At 44.7% G+C, this 27,768-nt stretch overlaps 2 protein-coding genes across 2 annotated transcripts in view; one reads left to right on the forward strand and one right to left on the reverse strand.

Annotated features, from left to right (window-relative positions):
• Positions 1-27,757, reverse strand: LOC112576536 (fibrinogen C domain-containing protein 1-like). The gene is made up of 4 exons (XM_025259074.1): positions 27,346-27,757; positions 25,371-26,532; positions 5,928-6,178; positions 1-4,557 (listed from the first exon to the last, which is right to left on the reverse strand). Exons 2-4 carry the CDS (start codon positions 26,488-26,490, stop codon positions 4,159-4,161), a joined length of 1,770 nt encoding a protein of 589 aa, XP_025114859.1. The 5' UTR covers positions 26,491-26,532; positions 27,346-27,757; the 3' UTR covers positions 1-4,158.
• LOC112576537 (protein disulfide-isomerase TMX3-like) overlaps positions 1-27,768 on the forward strand; it is a 67,756-nt gene that overhangs the window by 12,075 nt on the left and 27,913 nt on the right. The window lies entirely within an intron of this gene.

The following is a 27,768-nucleotide window of genomic DNA, read 5'->3' on the forward strand; positions in this document are numbered from 1 at the left end:
TCAGTCTGTACTGGTAACTTTATTTACTTCTTCCCTGCTTTTTTTTTTCATTTAACGCAGAAAATGATGTCGAGTTTCGATGTTTGCATATTGAAAAACGAGCTAATAATAAACGCTGCTTTTTCCACGTTAATTACATAGTGCCAAGCAAAATACATCCTCAAAAAGAGAGCAAACTCTTAAAAGCTGAAATATCACAATTTTATATCGCAGAACTGATTGGTATCAAAGGTAGATTGATAAATTCCTTGTTTTGTCGGAAGATCACATGGCTTTACCTTGAGTGCTTGTCTCGAATATGTTGCAATGCCATGTGATTTTATCACATTCTGCTAAGACACACCGAATTTCACTACATCACGTTGTTTTACCTTTCTGTTGGTGACAGTGAAGAAGAAAGATGCAAAGCAACCTGACTAGTTCACAGTCGCCAGAGACTTTTAAGTTTCTGCAGTCGCTCACATCCTTCCTCCCCGCCCCGTTATTTCCTTGTGCCACCTTACAATTTTTCCAAGAAAAGCTTTAACGTTCACAAAAAAGTTGTAAAGTTCGATGGCGGTCTAAGTGTGCTAAGTGTTTTATAAACGTAAAAAGTTTCTTTCTATTTTCTTCTAAAAAAAAGTGTTGAAAGATACTTTTACACATATTTATACTCAGCGGGTTCGCAAGCGGTGTTTTTGTCCGGCCAGATGTCTATATGAAAATGCTTCTCGGGAAGTTCACACCTCTGACACTGAAATCAAAAGAGAAATCTTGGCCTTTCTAACAGTCTAAATCTGGTGGTAGTTTTGATGATTGCCTTGAGTTATTCTCACTCACATATCGCTAGCCTTGTGTGTCTCTCTTCGCTATTCCTTCTGTCTCGTCTCAGGACGTGGAGTAGCAGGGCAGCATAGTCTGGCGGCAGAAATGTTCAGCAACAACTGGATGCGAAGCACAAGACAAAGATACGAAAGCGTACGATCATCACTTTCAGTCACACATCTGGGGAGGTTGCAGTCTTGTACAAAACTGCGTACATGGTAGTGGCATGGAAATAACAGGCATTCAGTACATTCACTACTATTTCGCTATCGAAATTAAGTTAATAATACAGCTGGTTTTAGAGCCTAGTTAATGTCTTTCCCATTAGGCATATAAATGGAAGACAAGAAAATACGTATTTACAACGAAAAAGAAGGAATGCATTAAAAGCGTAGCATATTGTTATTGGCACGAGGAAGGACTAAAACTGAAGAGGGAACAGCAAAGGAGTTTGTACAGAAAGCACGCGTAGGTCACGTGATGAATACTTTTGAAAGGAATGACAATGAAGTTCTGAGGAGGATTTTGTGCAGGGATAGGTTAAGATGCGAAGTATATAGTAGATTTTCCGCAGAAAAATAATAAGATTATATTGAAAGCTTCATTTTAAACAAATGAGAATTTAAGTCCACGACAATCACAGTGACAGTTCTTTTGTTAAGCACATGTGTGAAGGATTGAGAGAAAGAAGTGCATGTATTTATGTCTAGCCTCGCCTTAGGAAATATATCATACAAGAATTTTTTTTTCTTTGGATGGGGGAAGGCAAGAAGGCAAAGCAGAATTTGTTGAAAACTGCTGAAAGATGGCCGCCATGGTGAAAATGTTGTCTTCGGAAAGATGCTGGGATTGATGTTTGTATTTTTGAAGTATTCGAGAGTCAAGACATTTTAACTCGGTTCTCGCAGTTTCCTTTTCCAGTCTGAATTCTAGGCCATTTTATCCTTTCTTTCTTTTTCTTCCCACCCCCACTCACCCCCTTTTTATTTTTTGTTTTTGGTAGCAGGTATTTCCGTTCACAGAGTCTTTCTGACGCCACGCCAGTACTCTCAGATTCTATTTTCCCTTTTTCCCTTCATGTTTTTCCTCTTGATTTTTATCAGTCTGGCTTTGTTTGTTTATGGGATTTTGCTTTTGCCACAAGGCAAATTTTTTTAAAAATAACGATAGAATGTAGGGGACTTTATTTAGCACCTCAAAGATATCCATTTACAAGAGAGAATGCAGAAAAAAATACCGGTCCGAAAGGGGAGAAAAGGGCAACAGTTTCCATTTTTAGGACAGTGTTATCTTAAAAAACAACAAAAAATGTGAGCACTGCTAAAATTGATAAGCTTTAAGGTGACTGTGTTGCGTACATGGAGTACATCAGGTTTGTATTTATTAGGATTACTAAAACTGAAGAAAAATAAACGCAAGGCCATTAGCGGCGTAAACATGGACCGACTCCATACCTCCACCACAACAGAACCGCTTGCTAGTCGCGGTACAACTTGCACAAGCAGCGGTTTTTAAAAAAAAAAAAAAACAAAAACAAAACAACAACAACAAAATGTCGACAGCTTGCGTCAAGATTTGCGTTTCTGCAGTCTCTTCAAAAAGCAGTTTGTCCTAAAGCTGTGAGTGCGCGGGTGTCTGGTGTCAGAGTGCATAGTATGTGAGAAGTTGCTGACTGCTCTACGACACTGGAGCTTGTCATGCGATACTCTCGCAGAGCAGAAGGCACACATGTCAATACCCGCCACTCACCTCACACAACATTCAGCAGTTGCATTTCCGGTGATGACGTTGAGACTACGGATAAGGGGCGGGAAAATAATGAGGGAGGGAGAGGAGAGAAAGAGGGCTGCAATATCCACCCTGAAAACACCACTTGTAATGTGGAAGTTACACTTTCTACTACATTTCTGAGAGTGGTATTACTGTATTGACCCTTAGAGGGTGGGAGAAAATGAAAGTTGTCTGAGAATCATCATTAAGCTTAATTGTTCATTTTTACCTCATATGTTGAAAAGCTATGTCACTTTTTCAGAAACAATTCTGAATAAAGTTTTAAATATTTTAACTATTTTTCTGAGGCTTATACATCGAGTTACTTGTTTTCATAACTCTTTGTCCTCTTTCGTCAGCCTTCTGTTAAGGTCCAAAAAAATATGAAAATAGGATTCTAATTTTGGAAATATTATCACAAACGCTAGAGAAGAAGTTAAACAAATTGCTGCACACCGCAATGATCCGATTGTGCAAAATGGCAGATTGCTGCCACAGGAGGGGATCTGTGTGTTTTGAGCCCCCAAAATGGATCGTGTGCAGACGCTGCCAACTTGAAAGTTCACGTCTTTGCTGGAGCTGGATCCTCTCCTCTGACTGCAACGCTGCACAATTTCTGCTGCTTGCAGCGTTTTTAGTCGATTTCAATAACCCATGCTTTTTCTGCTTGTGGATTGCAAAACAGTATTTTGTTTTTTAGCGTTGTTACTCTTTTTTCCCTATGTTTATGTACCTCGTCAAGGTAGTTAGTCGACATAACCTACCAAGGTGCATATCTTTCTTTTCCTTGCCTAGTGTTCTGCTTACTTTTATTCTGCTGGTGTCATTACTTTCTATTTTCCGAGTAAATTTTATTTTTAGTTCCACGTAGTTAAAAAAAACCCCAACCAATAAATAAACACATACATATAGAAAATAAAAATGATAGACGTTTTTGATTCAGCATCACGGATCTGTGTTGTTCTTATGGGATGTCAAGCTTATTATTTCATAACAACTGATAGAGAATCTTGTAATCCATTATTTTGTTGTGATAGGTCAGATGTTTAAACCCGAGATATTGAGCCCCTCTTTTACATCCATGCATGAGCAACGTGACAGTTGTTGCTCTGTTAGCAATAACTAGGGATGGACAGACCAATTCTAGTGGGGACAGTACAGCAAACATACCGAAAACAGCGAAAGTTTTAATTATCATTGAAAGTATAGCACCACTTGTTAGTAACTGAAGGTTCTGAACGGCTGATATTTCCTGCGTCCTTGATTGTCTATGGGTCACAAGACAATCAAAGCGAGGTTGGTCGTCACGGTTCATTACAGGAAAGTAATGAGAAAAGCAGGAAAACAGCCGATGCAGGAGCCACTGGTATTTCCTTTCGAACGGTATTTCCTTACTGCAAATACTCGCAGCTTGTGAAAACTGTCCTTTGATTGTCTCACTCTCTAGTGTCGCAGAGTTCACAGGTAGGTTGACACCACAGTAGACTGACAGTCACAGGTGAGACAGTGCGACACTGGAGAATCGAGCATCTTGGCATAGAGGTTGTGCGTCGGCGACTCACGTGTACAGGACGCACGCGCCGCTCAGTTGGCGGGACTGTCTCGCGTCTCCGACGGCCGCATCTTCATCTCCGTCCTCCGCAGCTGCTCCCGCTTCCAGTTGTTCCAGGCGATGCCCCGGAAGCTGACGTCGGAGCGGTTGTAGTATGGGCCGTTGAGGAGGGCGTACCAGCAGTTGTTGAACCACCAGCCGGCCTCCCACTCGGTGGCGCAGCTGGCGTCCCGTCGGCCGTCGTTGTCGCTGTCAGGGGTGGAGAACTGCATGCGGTTGTGCTGGTACAACGAGTCCTGCGCACTACCCGAGTAACCGTTGATCGTCAGCCGGTACTTGTCCCGCTCGCCCGCCACCTGGAACGTTGTGTACATGGCGTGCACGCGATTGCCCGTGAAATCCCATAGGTCCACACGCAGCTTGTAGTAGTCCTAGAAACCAGCAAAGTATCAGCTTTAAAATGTTCTGCCTTCATAACTTCTTAGCAGGGAAATTTACTATAAAACTGGAAGGGAGAGACATTATAGGCACTTTCAAGTGCTGATGATGTATAGGTCTCGTTTGTTTCCATTATTAAGCTCCTATTCCTTATTTCGGGTAAGTTTACTAATTTAGATGGCTAGACAGACATATTTCTGTTAGTTGTAGAAATCTATTCACACGCATAATCATATAATATGAAGTGTCATCGCGTGGTCTCAGAACTCTTCACGTAAAGGAAAATCTTTTAACTTTCACTTTCGTAGCTTGCAGCGCTAAAGTCGCATAGAACAAAATTTATTGTTAAATTGATTAGCTACTCTTAACTGCCACTCTTACATTATAACGTAGTTTCCGTCGTGTCTGTAATTACTTCTTTAAAAAATCCTCGATTTTGATGTTTTTGCCGGTTATAGTAAGAGAACGAGGTGCACGGGTTTTTCCATCTGTCTTCAGCAAATTTACAAAACAAGGATGTTATCCTCCTGGGAAAATGTTTCCCCGACCCTTTATCTGCTAAAAGTTTATGTTACTTCACCCAAGGACATTTATGTAACAGACTTTTTATTATTATCTATATGTCTGGGCACAGATAGCTGGTGCGTACTTCCAACGATCAAATCGACACTTAAAAGCTCTCACACACAAATTTAATGCGGTTTATTACGGCCTAAGCTCTTTTTATGGAAAAAATGTTTGATCTAGGGAGCAGCAGAAATTCCAACGCCATGGGAGCATTATAAATATTTCCGTGAATAAGGGAAGATAGGCATAGTAGTTGAAAAGCTTCATTTAACCCATATCGCGTTGGCTTTAAAACGAGAGATCTTTCCTCCTTACCGCCTGAGGTGCAATATGATACATATTCGCGTAGATATATGCTAAAATATGCAAAAATTATTTTCCTCCTTAAAGGCACAGCCTCACGTTTGCTTCATTTTTGTGTTATTTAATACTGCATAATAGCTTTTCTGAACATATTATGTGTGTCTAAACGGCTGAGATATTGGAGGATAGTTAAATATTTATCCAAGCGTGTGCAGACGTTCGGCTTTAATGGCCAACTCTCCTGTGACGTCCTTATAACGACGGCGAAACATCACACAAGTGAACACGGTATCATCTCTCGTTTAAAACATCGAGAAGTAAAAGATGTAACTTTCACACAGGATTTTAAATTATATATTTTAAAACTATTTTTATATATTTTAAGCACAAACATGTAAAGAAAAAACCTGTCCAAAAAGTCGTGGCTAAAGTACACAAACGCCTGTAAAAAGCAAAGTCGGTGCCCGAAGAATCCAGAGCACGAGGTCGTCACCTGGTTGGAAATGAGGAAGATGTTGTCGTTGCCCAGCCAGTGTTCGCCGGCCACGTTACCGAAGCCGTCGCGGTAGCCTTGCCAGTCGTGCTTGAAGCTGACGGAGCCGTCCTGCCTTCGCTGGAAGACTAGCCACCCTCCGGGTGGAGTGTCCATGTCACACCAGACGGGTATGGGACAAGCAGCCGTGCTGGGCTTGACATAATAAACACCGCTGAACTTGTGACCACCTTCAAACACTTCGGCACAGTCTGAAACATGTACAGAAGTGAAGCTGTTATTTGGGGGCTGTTATTTTCTTTTTTTTTTTTTGTCATTGGTTTAAAATTACACTTGTTTACTTTCAGAAACTTCCTAATTGCTTTTCCTTGTTTCGTATTGCTTGCACGACGACGTCAGCATGTTTTTGTCTTCTTTTGCGGTTGGTGTCGACATGGGCCAAGGTTCTTGGTGTTCTTATTCTTTCTTCACCAGAATTGTAAATAAACAAAATTCAAAACTATATTAATAAGAATACTTGCACAGCAGCAAATTTAACATCACATAACAAACTATGTATATACTGTTCTTAAGGGTAGATAGTTACCATGCTTATATTTAAAGCGATTTAGTGCTTTGTCTTTTGGACGCGTCGAGGTGGAAATAAATATGTCAGGAAATTCAGGAGCTGATCTCTCCATGGGGTGTCTTGTTATATATATGATCAGTTAAGTTGTGGAAAACGATTTGAACAATGAGATGAGTAATGAATTACAAACAGGGAAATTTACATTTTTTTCCACTGTAGTTTGTAAACTAATGTTTGAACACAGCGTTTCTAACTTGAAGCCGTGTGGAGTGCTGGAGTTAAGCGGTGACATATGTAAGTGCACATACACAGATCTTTGGCTGAAGTCAAAGCTGTAAGCTAAACATTTGCTTTTCTTTGAACTCTGCTTCCTCGTAAAACCGTCAGGAAGTACGCATTGGTGTGTGTGTGGAGTGGGTGGGTGCATGTTTGCTTGTTTATGTGTTTGTGCGCGGAGGTGTGTACTGAGCGAGAAAGCTGCTGACGTTTGTGGACTAATTACGCTAGAATAAATTTCTTATTACTCAAGCTTGGATGTGTTAAATTACTCTGGCTGAGGGAGCAAACGTTGCGTGCCCTTTGAGACAGGAAGTCGAGGATTATGTTGTTTGCTCTCAACTTCTGAAATGTAAAAGGGCAGACTGGTATTTTGTTTAACAAAAGTTTGTCGTGCGAAAATAACTATTTCTCGTGAAATCTAATTACCGAAGAGCTCTTTAATCCTTCTTTTTTCGGGTTTTCAACCGTCCAACATTCATTGTGGCATCGACATAAACTGCCCGTCCGCAGACGGGTGGGTAGGTAGATGTATTATGAGAAAATGTGAAGGTAGAATGTTTGTTCATGCTGATGGATACATGATACTAAGTAATCGTTTTTCCTAGTCTCTGATTCTCAGTGTTATTCCGCGCCCTTTATAACCGGGCAAAGCGCTGGAATGTCATCCTCTAAAGTCCTATTGTATTGGCATACATTATCAGACTAGTTTAAACAAACTTCAAATTTCATGAGTATTCGCAGCAGACCATTTTTTGTTTGTTTGTTTGTTTGTTTTTCACCTTCATACACAGTTTTGTCGATCCTCATCACATTTTTCTTCTTTTGTCTGGTTGAGAAGGGTGCTTAGCTCCATGCAACGCGGACGCAAAAACACATTCACACTGGTAAGCAAGAAAACTTGAGCACTCTTTTAATATCTATCTGAACTACTACAATAGTTAAGCTCGTCTCCTTTTGAGTGTATAGTATGTACTTGTACTCATTTTATTTTTTATCGCGGGTGTCTTAGTTCATGTTACCCTAAATTATCCATCTCTGCCCTGCCTCGTGAATGTAAAATTATGTGACTATCCATGTACCCCTGACCCTATTCTCCTGTTTCATTGTCCATTCATCGTTCTAGCCAGCCGTAGGGGTGGAGAGGGGGAGGCAGGATGACGAGGCACTGAACTGGCGACCGGCAGCGACGCAAGCCGCAGGTTATTGCCGGCCGAGGGATGTCGCAGCGCAGCTCGCACCTCGTAACTCGCAGTGCTATGCAAGACAGACCCTCCTCTCACCCTCCGCCTAGGTCGTTCGGGGAGGCTGGAACGACTTGCTGAGGTATTTGTGCAGGCTTGGGGCTGTAGGCTATTGTGTGCAACATGCACATGCCGGCGGCCGCGCCCTCAACAGCAGGCGGAAGTTATTGGCGGTATGCGTCTGGGTTATAAATACACGCGCCAGCACGTGCATGTCATCCAGTTAATCCTCTCGCAGAAAAAGGAAATTCGTCTCGGTGCTTGCGATGAGCTGTTTATTGTCCAAAGTCTTCGCGCGGGAGGTTTAAAGTGCAATAATGATTTTTCACTTTCAGCCTCTTTGCAATAACAATAACATTGACACGAGCAAGCTTTGGCAAGGCTTACAAACCTCGCGCGCGCGCACACACACATCAAGAACAGTTTTGTATACAGAACAGACTTGTCAACAGCTACCTTAGTACAATGGTATCATTCAATTTTTAGTCAGATATGAGGTGAGCGAATTTTTGACTGGCATCTGGGTCTCTCCCTTTGTAAAGACTATTCTTAACCGGACCAATGTGGGCGAATGCTTGACCAAGCTTAGCAGCTTTCAATGACGGCTATATAAAAGTTTGCCAAACTCGATCAAACAGAGTTAATTTTCTGTGTGGTTAAAAAGGGCCTTTATTGGTCAGTTAGTTCACGGACGTGTATGGGTGGATTGCTGTCTACTGCCGAGACCAACGATTAGCCTCTTGCGAAGTTCTCCGCTGTTAGTCTCGGCGAGCCTAAACAAAGAATGTGACTAAACCGGAAGCTTTGTCGTCTGATGCCTCGTTTTAGTAGTTAATCTGAAATGTGACTAAACCGGAAGTTTTGTCGTCTAATGCAGTTTTAGCAGTTAACTGGAAAAAATCGTCTGCCAGCAGTACAGTAATACAAGTTCGTGGTTTTTGTCAGAGAGGACGAAATAACCACACATCTTCTGGAAATCATTTTCATGTACTATTTCCGGTAGTTCCTGCTTGTCTGTTACCCCCACCCTCTTTGTTCTTTTGGTCGACACGTAGAACACAACTATAAAAAAAAACTGAATGAATAAATAAATCACACGACTAGTGTAGATATATTTGCTTATATTTCAGTGAATGTTAATATCAGTTTTGCTTTTGAAGTGAGTTTGGCAAACCGTTTGGCAGGTTAAGGGATATATATATATGTATTATATGGGGTGGAAGGTATATGGGAATGCATACGTTTCCTGTTCCTAACCGCTGTGTCAGACTTCCCGACTTCTTTGCTGTCGATCTGCTTCTTTTTTCTCTCTTCTCTATCTCTGTCCCCCTAAAGCACACGCGTGCTATTTGAAAGCGGTTGAAAAAAAATTCCCACATGTTAGAACGATATTTTTGTCTTACTTTCCCTCTAGAAACAAGACTGCCGAGGGATGTCAGAGACGAGTAAAGAAAAAGAAAAGTCGCGAAATGTAATTCCTACTCATGCACACATGCTGATGTCTGTCTGTCTTCTCAATGTCAGGCTGCCGGGCATCCATCCGAGAGAATCCCACACTCATTCAAAAGAGTGGAAATAAATCCTCGTTATCAGCAATACGCCTGTCTCCTGCCTGTTTTTTGTGTTTACAGAGAGGGCGTTATTCGACATCCATGCGTCTCCTTGCAGCAACAAGTTACGCTTGCGTTGATTGTTTGAACTGCTGTGCGTCAGGCTACGTCCTGTCCATGTTAAACCATTCTTTCCACTGCCGAATATACCTGTGCCGGCACGCGTGCGCGCGCGTGAATGTTAGAGAGAGTGAAGAGAGAAAATGTAAGTTTCCTGAAATACCAATAGATGAGAAAAACGTACGAACGTACATAATTCAAACTTGTTCTTCTTTGGAGCTAGGAATGCATTCCAAAGCAAAGCAAAATGCGGTGTACATATTTCTTCTAACACTCTGCTAGCAGCTGCCTCTTGTTCTCGGTACGTTGTAGGTTGGGAACACAAGGGAGTTGTATATACAAGTATCGCAAGAGGCAAAGAAATATAACTGTATGAGCAACCATCATCAGCCAGAGTCAGCGCGCACCATCTTTGCGCATCATTCTTCCTCTCGTGGTCCATTTCCTCTTTCATTGTGGGTAGTTATAATAGCTTATATTCCTACAAAACTGGGCAAAGAACGGGCTTGACGAGACGGAAAACTGTCTGTCAGAGGCTTAACAAAGGTCTCGGCAGACAGTCCAGAATATTCTCCCTCACAGCTTCAAGTGTTACCTTCAGTCCTGTCTGTCGTGTGGCCTACCTTTAGCCTTAGCTTTTCATTCCTTGCACTTTTCGTTACATCTTCTGGAAACAGAGAAGCTGTGCAAAAGGAATTGCTATTTCTTTTGCCAGGAAAGGTTAGAGAGGTCGTAGACTATAGGTTAGAGGATTCCTTGAACATGTGTTTCGAATGCTGCTTTGGTGTCAGGGACCCAGAGACATGGGAGACTGGGTTATTTAGGAGTGGAGAACAGCGTCTAGTAATTGAGTCGGATGCAGACAGACTGCGAAAAAAAAAGGTGGGGGATACATAATAAATGAAGTCGTTTATGTATCCATCGACAAAACATCTTATGCATGTCCACGTAAATAGGTACAGGCTTTTCTTCAGAAGATGAGATTGGGAAGTTTATAACCACAGAGGCATGCAGCTTAAAACGAGGACTTTGCTTCTGAAGTTCATTTCGCAATGATGTTGTCTGAAGCGATCATCACACAAAAACGGTGTGTTGCTTATCGTTGGATGTCAGCACAAATACTGCCAACAAGAAGACATTCTTTCGCCATTTCATCGGTTGATGCAAAGACGAACAGCAGAGGAAAGGAAAAAAAAAAAAGAAAAGACATAAAGTGGAGCATTTAAATTGTACAATTTAAATTGCCACACATTTGCAAGAACTTTATGCTGATTGTTTGTCCCACTGGAGGTTCACTTGAAAACTACACTTTCGATTTCTTTAAACTGAACAATAAAGTCTACAACAATTTTTCAGCGCATTTTAGCAACATTAGCTTCCAACAAGTGGTTGTTGGTTGTGCGCGTGTGTATGTGCGCGCGCGCGATGAAGAGAGAGACCACATGAGCGGTCGTGCGGTTCCACGTGACATGAACGCGACCGCTGCAAGGACAAGGATGTTTCCCAAAGACCTCATTAAGACATACAAGCTTCATGCCGCAGTTTTATTGGGTTACACGTGGCCTTTGCTTAAAGGCATTGCAGGTGTGCTCGTTTCTGTTGGCAGGATCGTCTCAGGCTAAAGTGACCTGGCGCTGGGAGAAAGGAATGAGGTTGGACAAGATGGGTGGATGGAGAGAGGAGAAAAACAGTGTTAAAGTCTCATTCAATTTTGTGTCCTGTAGCTGCTTCAGCTGCATTCCTCATAAAGCTTCATGCCAGTAAACAGTATGTGACGCACGCTAGACTCGACGATAAGATGCCGACAGAGGTAATGGTGAAGACAGGGCACATGATGTCTCAAGAAGGTTATCATGTTCACTGAAATACACCTTTCATAACGCGCTTCAGCAGGAAAGCCTGTATCTCAGAGAAATACTGTTATTGTGTTATATTAGTTCCTGTGCCAACAAGCACGATGTAGATTGGTTTGCTAATGCCAGTGACATAGACTTTGGCCATTAATACTGCCCACAATACAGATTTGTGCCCATGCTAATGCCAGTGATGTAGACTTGGGCCTAAACCGACGCCAGTGACGTAGAAAACTGCATTTTACTGCTGTGACGCCTCTGCTAACTGTCGTTAAGTCACGTGCATTTCGTGCAAGAACAGACAAGAAAGTTAAGAAAGCTGGCAGCAGGTCCCAACCCCCTCATAATAATAACTGATTTTTATTTTGTTTATTTACTAAATTCCCGTTAAAAAAGTAAAATGTTAAAATTATTAATAATTATACACTAGTTTCTGTCATTGTCTTTCCATGTTCGTGCGATAATTTCTTGAACACGTTTCGTATTTAAACCGGTCTGTATTAGCCAGGTTATCCTTGACTTTTCTGTCCATTTAAATCTTAACTCCGCTGACACTTGACGCGAAGACGCCTATTATCATAGAACATCCGACATCATGTTCTAACACCAGCCAGAAAGCTGTTATTTTTTACAAGTCGTGCTATTACAGAGATTAGAAACAGAAACACTCTAGTGCAGACCTGGGCAAAGGCCGGCCCGCGGGCCGGATCCGGCCCGCCTCCTGTCTCTGACCGGCCCGCCCGCTGGCCCGCCCTCCAGTATATATACTATATATACAGTATTGGGTAAAACTGAGTTAACTATATTAGTCCGGCCCTCTAAAACCATCCCAAATTCTCATGCGGCCCCTTGGGAAAATTAATTGCCCACCCCTGCTCTAGTGGGTTGTCCAACCTCACCTCCTGAAATGACCGGGGAAGGTGGGTTGACTTGCGTTTATCTTACTATCTTTTCTTTTTTTTCTGCTTTCTCTTTTTTTCCCTGCATAGCTCTACAAACAATAGTGTTTGGATAGGCTTGAAGGTTTCACATCAGGTCTAGTGTGCAAGATGTGGTAGGAAGGTGTTGGTGGCTGCGTGTCAGCTTTTAGTCTTCTAGTCTCTCTCCTATGCGCTCCCTAGTCGCCCGTTCTGTGCCGTCAGGTGTGGTGACTTACAGGTGTTTCAATCTTTTTTTTTTTTTTAAACATTTATTTTGTCTCACAAATACATGAAATAGAAAATACAGCATCTTGCAATATAATACAAGCATATACACATAAGGTAACAGTCATTCGTTCGTTCCAGAAATTGAAAAATTGCCTGCAGGCAGTCATTACACGTTACATATAGTGATGATGATTACGAGGATGATGATGAATGAATGATTGATTTACTGGCTGAAGGGCTAGCAAAACAAGTATTTAGATTATAATAAAAGCTTGGAGGACTCACAGTGCAGACTCAATCATGCTGTTGTGATTGCAAACTTTTTTTTAACAAAGAACCTCCATCTTCATTGGTTGCATACCACAGACTGCAAAACACTTTCCAGAAATGTGCAGTTTGTTCCAGCATAAATCAATCTTCATTCTTGCTTCTAGAGTCCTGTCTTTGAAGTTATTGCAGTCCATATGTAAGACTTAACGTCAAATGAAATAGCCATAGCAACTTTCATAAACAGGTTTTACGGGATGGGTCGTAAAATCCACATTCAAGAATTGTTTTCTTTGCCAAACACGACATGCAGCTGCCAAAAGCTGAAACTTATTTTTATTCAAATCGCATTGGATCCCGTACTTTGTTGAGCTTGTGTGAACTGAGTGCAGAAATTGACAGCAGCTGCATTGTACCCGAGGACATTAAGGTTTTTTTTTCTACGTGTCCCCGTCACCTTTACCTGTGTGTTACTTGTGAAAGGCGGTGTGGCGGTTGCTGGAGAGGGAGGGAAGCCATAAGAATACGTAGCCTGCTCAGCTGTTCACCCGAGTTGTTCTAGACACTATCTTTATCTACGTTTTATCTGGACAAACCTGTCCTCTGAATGGTTTGGAAACACGAAACGGCGAGGAATACTTGCTTTTTAGACTGGGCTACCGAGGTACGGCGTACATCATCTACAACCTTGTTTAATCGGCTTCTTGCGATAAATATCATGCCGGGAAGACGTGGCCCATCCACCCGACACATCACGTGACAGGAAACGCCAAAGGAAGGCGGAGGTGTGGGGCCAGGGAAAGTTGATACCTGACAAACATTTCCTTTGAGACATGATTCGTCGGAAATCAGTCCCTTCCCTACCCAGTGCAGGCATGCCTTCCAGGTGCAAGCACCGCGCATTCACTTGCTGTTTTCTTAGCAGAAATTCCCATGCGGGGCGGAATGTGTCAACAGAAGAATTCGTAGACATTCTAATACTTATTGTTCGCAATAGGAAGGCGAGTTAAACTTGTCGTCCTATCTCAAGGTTTTCACGGACTCCCTGCGATTTTTGGCGGCCAAAGGCGTAGTCTGCAGTTTGCGGCGGTTGCACCTTCTGTTTGAACTCGTATAGCATAGGTCAGAATTAATCAGACATGTCGGTATTATCACGTCGCCTGTTGGCTCCCATCAACGACTTCAAGTGGTGTTCAAAAGGCTTCTGGTCCAGTGGCTTGGGTTGTGCGTGGAAACGCGAAAGTTTGGAGCAAAGTTGGGGGACAGCGCGGGCTCATGGCTGCTACCTCAGTTCGCACTCTGGGTATTTGCCGTCAGATGAGCGACACGTGCCAAGCTACAGTCATCCATCTGCACAAAAATGGTTCCATTTGCCATCTGGTGCCGGAGTCTGTGTTTCCGTGTCCTGGGCACAGCGGTACTTTCGACCCTTGCTGTGCTACCTGTTGACGTGCAGCCAGTCACACTGGCCTTTTTACTGTTGCCATTGTAATCGTTAAAAACAAAGTAAAATAAAGATGACAATTCGCTAAAACTCCATCTTTGTCACATGTCTTCAAGATCTGTCTACATGTAGACAGTGAAATAGTGATGCTGTTTTCACCTGTCTACGCTCTGCGGTAGGCTGTGATTCAATGAAGAAATACGATAGATGTAGTCACATGGACACGTATGTTGGTCCCGATAACACCAATCTTACCGAGTGTACGACCACTGCTGCATGTCTCTCGCGCGTGTGCGTAAAGAGCTTCTGAAGGACTGATAATGCCATTAGCCTGAGCGGCGTATGCACTGACAGATGTAGTTTTTTTAAAGTGTCCTTCAAGACCCTAATCTGATCTGTATGATCTGCCCTCCGCCACATGTGTGCTGGCGTGAGAGATAGGGAGTGAGACGAGTTAAGATTTCATTCGGGTCATTTAATGAGTGCGCCACTCACCTCACACACCCATCCACTTGCTTTTTTTCAGTGCAAGGAAAGTCTTGAGGTTGGCAGCAATGCTTTTTTTTTTTTTTAAAGCGCGCGAAGCCTGAGATATAGAACACACATTTCCCGAAAAAGCGTGGGTTACAATCATAGGGAATCGAAATACAAGTGTTAGTCTGTGCTGCCCGTACACTAGGAAACCGCTGTCTGTGAATCATACAAATGATAAAATGACACAGTGTAGCACTCTGGTGACACCCTCTTGCCGACTGCGCTAAACAGAGTGTCGGCTGTGTCATGTCGATTTGAACGATCTGTCGGAAGGGTCATGTCGGAGCTGAACAAGACGATTGTCGGGGGTGTCATGTCGGGGCCAAAGGTGTCAGTGGGATAATGTCTGAGATCAGCAAGTGGAGATTGTCGGAAGTGTCGTGTCGGAATTAAAATAAGCTGGCAGTGTCGAAGGTGGCCCTCTGGTTGGCACGAGAGGGAGCACGCGGGAAAACAAACTGGGAATGCGTGGAAAACGACTTCTGTCTTAAGTGTGCAATGCCCGCGTGTAGGAAAACATCTGACTTGAAAAGCCGAGCGCACCTGTAGTTGTTGTCAGTGACGGCGGAACGGACTGCCCCGCACAGAGCGCCAATACCTGCTGTCACCAGTGACATTTGCAGCAACCTTTTCAAACGGCTTCCCCAACTGCCTGGCGTTTCGCTGATCATCCTACTATTTTGAAAATGTCTCTCCTGTTAGGATCCGTTTGCCTGGCATCTCTCTTTGCGTTCCAAAGTATATATAATATAAAGAGACAGAGTAAAAACTAAGCTATTTGTCTTGATCTTCCTGAGTTCTCTCTCACATGACAAGCACTGTTTTTCACTGTGTTTCGGTTATTTGAATTCTTCTGGGTAGAAGTCTAAAATTGTTTTAACTATAGATAAATTAAACGCATAGATTATGAGGCTATTCCCACTTTTTTCAACCCAAACTGATTTGCTTAGTACGTCAAGATTAAAGAATAATTGATGGCCGTTTGCTGTGGTAGACGAGGCCTCCGAGAGGAGTGAGTGGCAGCAGCCCTTCTGCGATACTTCACACAGAGAAGTCAACAACCTCACCAGTTGTCTTTCTCAAAAAACGAAGAAAAACTTTCTCTTATCAGATCCAAGGGACAGTTCATGTTCAAATTCCCTCTGACAATTACCCGTTATGACCAGATGCTGATCTTTTGCCAAAGAACAATTCACATTAATTTAGTCATTTAACAAGAGTTGGCGCCAAATCGGTTGCAAATGTATGTGTGAGAGCAAGAAAACCTGGTTCCAGCTCGAGCATGTAGGTGGGGGAATCACTTAGAGAAGCCGACTTTCAGAAGCGTAGCGACAAAGAGTGAAATGTTTGGTTTCAAAACAGACAAGTGGCAATGCCAGCGCCTCTTACGAAAAGTCAAAATACCGAGCTTTGAGAACGGCCAGAATAGATGGCATCAGGAAGACTCAAAGAAGTTTTGGCTAAACCCTCGCCATGCGCTGATATTTCAGCCTCTTCTGGCGATTTTTCTTTTTTTTTTTTTTTTATGTACAGCCGTTCACTAAGTAAACCGTGGCGCATTCACAGATTTTTTTCCAGCAAAGTTATTTCCCCTTTTATTTCTCCTACTCTCGTCCTCTTACATCAGCGATAGTCAGCACACGTGTTGGAGGAAGCCTTTGTCCCCCACTTTCCCTTTTCTTTTTAAGATTGGCCTTGACATTCAAACGTGACAAGAAACTGAAGATTTTTGTTCAGCTCTTCTGAATTCAGATGCTTCGCACCCTCACTGGTAACTTTGGCGACAGCCTTGAACTTCCGACCCTGCAGAAGAATGAATACGATTACGTAGAGAAGTTTACGTCCTTGGCTAACGGGCTTGTAGATGTCCTATCACGGAAATCCAAGATGTCATGAAGTGCGGGGACATATTACATGAGACTAGGCTGCGGTCATGGGAATCTATTCAGCTTTGCCAGACGTGGAACCTGACTTCCTGGTTATCATCAAACTAATAGGTAAAACAAAAAAGAAAATAAAAACCCAATGCGATGCTTACATTGCTTAGCTTAGTGTTGCACACAGACACACACACAGACACAGACACACAAACGCACTCGTGTACGCACAGTGTGATCAGACCCATACTCCGCCCTTCCCTCTCCTCCCACTCTGTCGACACTCTGTGCAGTCGTTCCTTGATCTTGCAACTGTCGGTTCAAGTACTGGGCGTGAAACTGCCGATATTTTATCACGGAAAAGCATTAGGCGTGTTAGATCTCGCTGGGCACGTGCACAGGTGTAATTTCTGTTCCAGCTGGATGCTCGCAGCTTCCGATAACGAGTAAGACAGAGAAATAGTACCGTAGCAACCACGTGAGGAAGGTGGAGAGAGAGCTTCTTCAAAGCTTCATTTTCGTGTGAAGAGGCTAGCTCACTTGATGACGTTTCTAAAAAGCACAGTATTCATACCACTACTACCCTCCTATAATTTGATGGGCACATTGGATTTGACCAACATGCTGCAGCTAGCTACTGACCGTGGCGCTGTTGATAGACATGGAGTTGACCACTGACCGTAGTGCTGTTGATAGACATGGAGTTGACCATTACGCTAACGCTAAACTATGACCGTGGCGCTGTTGACAGACATGGAGTTGACCATTATGCTAACGCTTAGCTCTGACCGTGGTGCTGTTATCATAGTGCAGAATCATTGTCTGTGATCCGTTTTAGGCTCTGGCAGAAGCTAACGCTCTCTGCACAGTCTCACTTTCGGCAGTAGTATCGGAGACGGTTGTGTGAATGACTATCAGCTTGTATTTTGCTTTTCTGTTAGCGTAGCTACACAGTCGATACTCGGTGATAGGCCCTGTGGCCTTGTGGTCCAGTGTTGTGTTCAATCTTAGGACGGAACCTTCACCTTCACCAAGCCCAAAAGACGAAACCCTCAATTTTTCTAAGATGTAAGTCAATGTTATTTGCTCATCGCACCCAGGTACGAGCGTCTGAGCCGATAGCTAATCGTTAGCAATCCAGGTGGCAGCTAGCAGCACTGCTGTGCACCTACACCTTGACCGTCTAATATATGGAGTGTGTTGGCGACACGCCTGGAGAACTTCTCACCATCATTTCCTACTGCGCTGTTTCAGAGCCTGGCTGCAGCATTCTGGCAGTTGTTAGCTGGTCATTTCAAAAGAGGGCGGAAGACAAATGAATGAATACTAATACAGCCCGAGCTATGTCTTGCGCCTATTTTGCGCACGTGGCCGAGGCCTGTCATAGGAGTGAGTCTGCAGAGCGAGTGTCTATGCGTCACGTGCTCCAGCCGTTGGGTTCGCATATTCAGGCATTCGCAGGACTCAATTAGATCACATTCTTCAGGTGTTACATCATTCTCATGTGCGCAGAATTAATTCTGGGGGTGAATTGGTCTGTCTTCGAGGATTGTTGCTCCAATGTCTTGGGTGTTCGCAATTATGGCGAATAAACCTTATGGGGCTTTGTTTACGGTACCTTGTTTGTGTGGTTGTCTTTTGTTTGTATGCGTAGCCGGGAATGTGTGTTTGTGTATGTTGTGTCTGTAAAATAGAAACGGAGCTGGGAGAGAGGGGAGGGGTATAATTAAATCCTTGTGTCAGCATGGCCTTGGGCCTTTCTAGAGGGATATGAAAACCTATGAAAACAAGGCTATCATGTTATGATGTAAAATTCCAAAACAAGTGCCAAATGCAATTTCAACAGTTTACGACTATCAGATAGCAGCAAATAGGAAGGTTGTTGGGGTGGTTGGGGAGGAGAGACTTTGGCGTGAAGGACACGGAACTCAGCTGCCATACAATTTCTTCCCCAGTTCCCACTCCGCCTCATCAAGCATAGACTTAATCAGTGTTTTAAATAATATCTTTCTCATACAAACAGGCTGAAAAGTCTTGGTGCTGCTCTTAAAAGAAAATTTCTTGACCTCAAAAATCAGTACGCACTTTCTGGGATGTTTCCTAAAACGCATGCGTATGTACCTCTACCGTCGTTTTTAAGAGAGTCGTCGTCGTCGTCGTCGTCGTCGTCATTATTATTGACAGGCACTAATTGACCACCAGCTAGGCGCAGCAGTTGACAAGCATCGCCACTTAGCCGTTCTTGAGTGGTAGCGAAGGTAACGACCAGTCCACTTCTTCACATTTGTCGACTGCATGGTTTCTCCTAGCGGATGCTGCATCTCTTCTCCGACATTCCCAGTTACGGCAACGTGCGAATGTGCGCATCGACTAGATACCAGTCCGGCATTGCTGAATAGGAGTCCTTTGCAGTCCTGCCTATTTCGCAGGTTCTAATTATTTTTATTAACTAAGATGTGGTTCTTGTGGGAAGTAACGACGAATGTCTACATTATATTACGAGGCAAGCGCAAACTCTCATTTTTGACAGGTCAGAGACAGTAATGCTAAGTTTATACATTTTAGGAGTCTACTGATAACAACGCCTAACAGATGGCATTACTCCTGGTAAGAATTGACAAATTTCTGAACTATAGAGCTACGTATAACAATCGCTTCTCTTGTTACAGTCCCGGGTTCGGTTATCTTTGCAGTTAACGTACCTGCATTCGACAGTAATGTACTGAAATCCTTGACGAGTGAGCTTGCTTTTATCTGTGATATATAGCCAGCTTTTGTTGTCATCAACCTCTGTTTTATCCTCTAGTGAAATCTTTCTTTCTGGACTTGTTTCATCCGTTGGTGTCAGGTTACTGGGCTCTCATGGCAACGAATTAAAGCAAGGATCCATTGGGAATGGACGTCCGATCATCGTAACTAATCTGCACCATGTGGAAAGCTACGAACAAGTGACTGTTTAATGAGCAAACAACTTGCTTGCAACACAAGGCTCATCTGTGAAGGGTGGCATTCTCCGCAAGGGCTTGCTGGTGTAAACAGGATAACAGATGAAAGCTGCTTGTCCTGGCCGTGAACTGCATGTGCAGCTGGCGCGAGGGTCGCACGCAAAATTCTTGAACACAAGAAGTTTGTTACAATGTGAATTTATTAATCCGCCGGGGCAGTTTTACAAACCTGCGGCAATCAGAGAGGGATTTGTGGGGAAAGAAGATGCAGCGACGAGGGATTAGAGGCAAGGTAAACAATACGATGGGAGAATTCATCTTTCATTGTCTGCCTCTGCACTTGCCCACTCCTCCCTCACACATACACTACCTTTTTGTTTTGGTACAGGCCGACCCAGACACATCACCGCGAGGGCTGGGTGGTTCCTGGAGTGCTTGAGTCATGACTAGGTACGTGTTGCTACATCGGCTTAATTCAAAACAGTCATTTCGATGTGAGTGCTATCTTTTGGCCTTGCAGATACCACAGACTTTCTGCCTCCTATCCTCCGGAGGAATTCCTGCAGCGTGTGTCCCCTCAACCTCCGCACCCCTACGACCTTCGCCCGACAAGGAAGCGGAACTTTTTTTTTTTACCTGGTCGCTGAAACTGCGAGCTCGGCAGTCTGAGTCGTTACCGCTTACCCCTCCTTCACTGACCTCCCCCCACCCCGCTAAAACCACCCGCCCCCTGCTGTCACAAGATTTACCAACTCGTTGCTGTAACCGTGGTGTGGATCATGTGACCACCTTGAGCTGCAGCAGTAGAGAGTAGGTGTGCTGCAGACTTGACAGTGGGTGGGATGGTAAGAGTTATTTCGACTGAACAGGAGGGGAGATAATGCGTGTGGCAGGATAGACACGTGTGGGGGTGAGGGTGGGCGACGAAAAAACAACCTTGAAAACTTTTTTTAAACGCTGGGCGGATTGTCTGTAATGGAAAGTAAATAGCGGGCAATAACGTGAGAAAATTCGCTGAAGTTTCGTCCCCTCGACTAAAGTTTGCATAAATGTGAAGCGGTGCTGGCCGCAACATTCTCCACATAGCAGCTAGCTCAACAAACATGTATCCTTTTTCTCTAAACAGTACTCGTCCGCCGTCACCTCGCCACCATTCTCGCCATCCTAAGGCGCCAGCTGTGTTGACGCAAGACAAGTGCGTGTACATCGGCTTAATACCCGGCCTTTTCCCTTTCATTATCTAAGTTGTATTTTGTCAGGTCCTTCGACATCGTGATTAGTGGATTAGTTAGGACCGCGAAGTGTCTTTATCGCAACCAAACTTTTAATTGGTCGTCTAATGCCTGTCACGTCCTTGTTTTGAGAGCAGGCTTGTTTCTTCTAGTTGCTGTACTTCTTTAAACAGTAAATTCAGTTTGTGAAGAGTTTGTTTATTTACCTATAAAGTCTTGGTAATGACGTGTTATTGAAGAGGTAATATACTTGAACTGGTTAAGTAAGCATAACGTTAATTTAACAAGAGCAAGTGGAGCGGAAAGGCGGCGAGAGACGGGTAGGGAGGGAACTTGCTGCGCTTAATCCGTTTTGAAAAGCTTGCAGGGGCTTGCTTAATTACACAGGCGTGTAATGGTGTTAACTCCGACAGCTTCATCTTTTAAGTGCTTCTCACCACCCCCATCACTCTCCTCCTTCCTTCTCTTCCATTTGTCGCCCCTTACTTTATCGCCATCTTCTGCCTTATCTCCTAAACCACACCCTCTGCTATCTGAGGTACGGATGCTACGCACCCATCCACCCACGCACATGCGAGACTGTGAATGGCGGTAGGATATACTGTCTCAGTTTGAGAAAACATTTTTACATCCAAACACCCCTCTGCCATTCATATCTAGGAATATTCAGCGCGCACGAGCGAGAAACGGCGCTAACCGCCTTTTCAAATTCCCAGACTCACATTATTATTACGATACAGTCTGGAATGTTAATGATGAAAATGTAAATTACTTTCTTTGAAAAATGTGAGTTCAGTGAAGCGGTGTTCGCGGCAAGTGACTTTTTCCACCTCAGCAGCACCGGAACTAATGATTTCTCTCCCCTGCGGGAAGATTGCATTCACTAGAAGCAGACATAAGAAAGCATTTGGCTTGGAAGGCGGGAGTGATCTAAGTATACTATATGAATAACTGCATAGAATCAAAGGCAGTCCGGTGATGCAACGGTTCAGTGCTTGCCACTGAAGGTCGGGTAGGAGGGCTCTCGTAGTCAGGGTCGGGTTTCCTAGATTGAGGTCTCTTCTCGGCACATTCTGTGTGAGCATGTGGCAGTTGTTTAGCGGCCGGCAAGTACTTTTAGCTGCTGGTTCGGGCGTAAAACCTCCATTTTCCCTTTGCCCGATCTTCACCAAATGGTTAGAATCAAGCTTGAATGTTACTTATTGAGCTGCCCTAGAACAAGTCTTCTTCCTGTTGAACAGTACTGCCACAGAAGACGTCAGTGCTCGTGCGATTGATATTTACCCGTTCGTGACGATCATGTTGGTTTTGTTTTAGTCTTTCGAAAGGATTTCATTTCAGCCGTTGTTTGGTGTCTGGCATCAATTGCTGACTGTAGATGTCTGTACCAGCAGTTGAACTGGAAGCAGATATAATGTAGACACTTTGTTCTTTATGGCCTACGGCGCCTGTCTAGTTTAGGGAAGAAACCCTTAGACTGCGCCTCTTTTTTTTTTATCTTTTTATTTGTTAGTTGACGGTTGCTTTCTTATGCTGATGTGCCTTGGGAAGAATGTCACGAGCGAACTTTTCAAAACAGTTCTAGAAAGTCCGGTCTGTCTGGAAATCGCCAACTCACCGTGTCAAAAATGTAGTCCAACCCTTTTTCAGTTGCCATCCTGTTGTCTTGGAACATGTTTGGGTAATTCAGGGGACTAGGGCTGCGTCAGTCTCGTGTTACTCAAGAACAGCTGAGAAGACTATGATGATCTAACATCCCATGCAGCACTGGACTGGACCGGTGCCAGAGTACAGATCAGCGCCTGAATTCCCTCGCATGCTTGCTCTGGACTTGAGTGGCACAGAGAGGCGTGCGTGCATGTTGTGGACGATGTGCAGGGTGACTGGGACGTGTACACTGACTCAGGCTTACGTGTAAAGGTGTGTTCACCTTGCTAACAGGCATTTCTAAACACTTCTAAGTACTTACAGCAAACGCTTATGTGAATAAAAGCATGCCATGTTGTAGAGATGTATTGATCTCGACTTTTGATAAAATTATTATACTCTTGTGAGGTATTTTGTTACATTGTGGTAATATTTTGTTTTACTTCAGTTCGTGTTTAGGCACCAAAGGTTTCTTGACAAATATATGTCGTCTGGTAAGACAATATTACGAAGGCTTATGACTAGCTCTTATCAAAGGCTGACTGTTGTCATTGGATATTCTGATGAGGAGAACATAGTTTTTTCAAAAGCGAAAATATCCAGGAAAATTTAATTACCCTCGACTTAAGTTTTGCTTCAGATCCCAACGTTTCTTTTACAGACAATATCATATGGAGGGGAGGGAATAGAGTTCATGAGCGAACATTTTACAGTTTTTATTGGCAGACTGCTTTCGTTTAGCCCTCCTCTTTATTGGTCGATGACTGTATTAACACTGTGTATGACTGAGAAAGGCGAGCAGGAAGACTAGGAGACAGCTTGCGGGTGTCTGCTGCTTCATCAAGCGGCGCTGATTCATTTCAGGTCTGTTGTGTCTACCCCTCTCGCTCTCGGAAACTCTCAGGCGATTAGATACTGTCCGAAATACCACACCTCAGCCGGGGAGGAATGCGACACTTAGCGGAAACAGTGGCTGACAGGTGTGCGGCGAACGTGTGGAGACGGTAGGCGCGGAATCGATACTGCCGCGCGACAAGTGGTGGCGCCACGGATGATGGATCGGGATGCCGCTGAGGCGCGAGGGTCCAACGTCTCTCTCTTGACGTCACGCTTACACGTGCCGATACTCTCGCACTTACCATTTCGGTTTCCAGCTTCACTGGCACCGCCTGCCGTGTATGGCATTCGCAACACGAAATTGTACTTTATACGTAGTTGGCTTGATCCTCTTAGCCGCTAATTCCTGTTGGACCCCATTTGTACGTGCAGTTAGCCCCTTGAGAGCCTCGCCCCCACCCCATCCCCTGTATATGCGCCTCGCAAAAAAAAAAAAAGGCTTGTGTAAACAGGCCGTGAGTATTTTTGTACTGCGGTCTAGCACGACTTCCTGCTTGCACATCAGAGCATCCTCACTGGCTGCTGGCTGCAAGATATTTATAGCTTCAAAAATCTGGCGTCTGAAGTCAAGTCCGCGACATTTTATTTCAATGAGCGTGTTATCGAACATACGGGCTGTTTGTCTCTTGTCTTTGTATTGAAGAAGTGCTAGAACGTGCACGAGTTTTGTGTGTTTGTGTTGGCAGTGGGAAGCAGGGCACCGCATCAGGATGTTTAAGGTTCCGCAAACTGATCCCTGACTCAGCACTTTTGTGATAACGCTTTTGCGATTTTTTTCAACTTAGCATTTTACATCCGGACACTTTCCTATCCCGTCTGACACTCCCTGTACCATTCTTTTCGTAGAATCATTTTACTAGAATTTCTTTTTTTTCCCTCCTGCCTAACGCTGGCAGGGAGGAGAGAAAGACACCGTCATTTCAGAACTGCTGACCCGGAGATAAGTGCTGCCTCAAACACATAATTCTCCTACCACCCAAATGTTAGTGGACTACTTTTTTTTCCTCAACGGTGTTAAAAGTTTGTTTTCGTGAAACAGCGAACTGCATATCGTGTTAAAAATAAAAGTCGAAGAAGTTATTCAAATGACTGAGTTGTAAAGATTCAAAGGCACCGGGGGCACTCGTTGAGTCTAATGGCATAGGGAGTGTCCATGTGGCGGGTGGGCGGAGGGTTAAAATAGAAAAATGCCTGAATGTTAAATGCTAATTTAATACCGTGTTTTGTTACTTTCAGTTTTGGAAAAGGTTGGAAGGAGTTTGGTGGGTTTTTTTAAGGTGGGTAGGGGTGGGAGGATGAGGAAGGAGAGCACATCGTACCTCCTCCAACTTCTTCGCACACATTCAACCCTTTTGCTACCCTGGCGGTTTGAATGGTAAGGGTCGCGTGTTTAGCACGGTCTGCATGCATGTTAACGGTGCAATTGGCTTTGTGTGCGACAAATGTCACAGGGTGAGTGAAATGTTTGTCACAGGAAAGAAGAAAATACTTCATCAAGTCAAACGTTCCTACATCTGTCATATTTAGTTGAATGGAGTTGTTCGTAAAAGGTGCTGGATGTAAAATTTTCTACAGCTATTACAATTTTTTCGTCCAAATAGTTGGATTCCTTAAATGTTTGCCTTCTAGCTGTACAGTTTTCTCTCAGTTGCTTATTTGTAACATGCATATACTGGAAATCGCTTGAGAAAGGATATTTTAATGTCAGAGTTTGTTCTCATTCTAGCAAGTTTAAAAATATTTAGTGAACAAGTGGAATTCTAATAATTCCTTTGTCGCACACACCTTTAAGCACGCGCGCGCCAGTCGCATAGAAAAAGTTGCATGCGTTCACGACTCACCTTTATAGGTTGTCGACTTGTTGGTGATGCCCGGGCACGAGCTGACCTTGGGCACGCTCTGCACCTGGAAGTTCTTGCTGGCGGTGGTGATGACGCCGTCGTGGGAGGAGGTGGGGGCGCGCGTCAGCACGTTGTTGACCTCCACGACGTCGAGCAGGATGTTGGAGACCTTCTTGCTCAGCGACTTGTTGATCTTGCGCTGCCGCTTCAGCTGCCGGTGCACAAACATCATGGAGCGGTAGACGGCCGTGAAGTTGGCGGCGTAGGTGGACAGCTGCTTCTCGGCGGCGGCCAGGGTGGACGCCTGACGGGCCAGCGTGGAGTTGAGCTCGTGGGTGCGCACCGTCTCCTCCGCAAGACGCTTGTCCAGCTCCCGCACGTGCATTGCGAGCACGTCCACGTTCCCGTTACCATTGGTGTTGACGTTGTCGTGCTTATCGTGCATGACGCGGCCGCCGGGTGGGTAGTCCATTTTGAACGGGTGCTGCGCGTAGCCTTGGTCGAAGGAGCTGTCTCTGGCCATGACATCAGGGTGCATGGCGGGACACTTGGAAGCGTCGAACTCGTTGACGACGAGCGTGTAGGAGCAGTGCGACGTCTTGACCTTGGCCTCGCTCAGGCCGCTGGCACGGCACAAGGACGTAGTGATCACGAACACCAACAGCCAGGTCAGGCACCTGGCCTGCCAGGCGGAGGCGTTGGTGGCCAGGGCTGCTGCTTCCTTCCCACTGCTTGCTTGCACTTCGTTGTCTCGTCTGCACTGGCCAGCAGTGCCCACACAACAGTTTGCTGTGTCCTTCGCGTGTGCTGTGGACCTGCATTGCCGACCATCGACTGGTGCTGCTACACCACTGCACCGGACAGAGCGGCTAGTGCCGTCTGTTGTCTTTGCTCTCGCACCTTTGTCGTGCCTGGCAGGTCCGCCTCGATCCCCCATAACTGTGGCCTCCCTGCGTGCGGCGGCGACAGGGACTGAAGGCGACGATGTTATCTCGGAGGTTTGGTTGTCTGGCACCGCCGGAGTAAGGGTCGCTGGGTGCAGCCCTGAGAGATGGTATGTCCGCTGACAGAGGGAATCCCACGTGTCCTGCCGCGAGGGAGGATATAGTCCGCTGCACATGCGACTGCGGCTTTGTGATCTGTCTAAGCGCCTTTCTGCGTGCTTGAAAACATTAAGAAAAGGTTTTTGAACAAGGCTCAAGCCCCGCCTACACATCTTTCAAAGTAGTTTTAATTCTTTTCACGTGCTTCTTTTGTTATCTGACTCCTCCCTTCTCTCCCTCCCGTTGCCGTCTGTGCTTTAAACTCTTCGTTTGTTTTCACCTCATCCCCACAGTGGTTGTGTGTGTGTACCAATGTAAAGACTTATTCCCTGATGTAATTTTAACATCGACAAATCGTTTTCTCACTATATCTCCCCCATTCGCGCGTGTGGTATGATTAGGTTTGTGGTTAGGTAAACATGTGCGTGTGTGTGTTTGTGACATGTATTTCTAATGGTTATCTATAAATGTTGTCACAACTAAATCTTTAAAATTGCACGGTACAGTTATACGTATATATTTGTTTTGTTTGCGAAAGCTTACAGGTAATTCGTTAACGATTTTCATCGAAACTGTTAGGCGTGTTGTTGAGAACAGCTGACTGCGCGCTTTCTTGCCATCAGAGAAAACAGCTGTCTTTGCTTGGACACAGTCAACATTAAACAAGGCCGGAGTTTGCCGAGAGATTTGCCCACACAGGCACTGCCCCCTTCCCCGCACTTCCCCCACGATAGGAGCCAACGAACTATGACCTACAACAGCTACTGTGGCCCGTTAAACAAAAGTATGTGTGAACGATGCACTTTTATGCCTTTTTTTTTTTTGTCGGCAGAGCGGGCACCCACGGGCTTGCCAATTAGCGTGGTGTTAAGTAGCTGTCAGGAGACCCACGTTCATTATGGCGGCTAGTCAAAGAATGTAGTGTTAAGTACCTGTCAAGAGACCCACACGACGTCGAAGGCCCAGCCATGTCGACGGTCGTTCCGCAGCAGACTCGGTCCTGTGGGCGCCGCACACCCAGTATTTATTGGCTGCAAACCATTGCCAAGGCCTCGGGTGGCCGTCGCTGCTGCCACACCCCCTTTTTCTGGCCACGTGGAGCCCGATGCCGGCGTGACGTGCAGATTACCAGCAACAACAGCAGCAGCAGCCGCCGACGCTGACTTGCCGGAGCTGCTGGATGATGCAAGTGCCGCCACGCGCCCCTTTCCTGGTCCGTGGGCGTGCGACTCCCTACTTTCCCCCTCCCTTCCTTTTTGCCGTGTGACGAGCTTTGCTACAGTTGACGCCGTCGCCTTTAGACGAGGCAACCGCTGCGCCTGGTCTGGCCTGTCCTGCCCCTCGATGACGCGTGT

This window comes from Pomacea canaliculata, linkage group LG12 (genome assembly GCF_003073045.1).
Source record: "Pomacea canaliculata isolate SZHN2017 linkage group LG12, ASM307304v1, whole genome shotgun sequence".
In the NCBI taxonomy this organism is placed as follows: domain Eukaryota; kingdom Metazoa; phylum Mollusca; class Gastropoda; order Architaenioglossa; family Ampullariidae; genus Pomacea; species Pomacea canaliculata.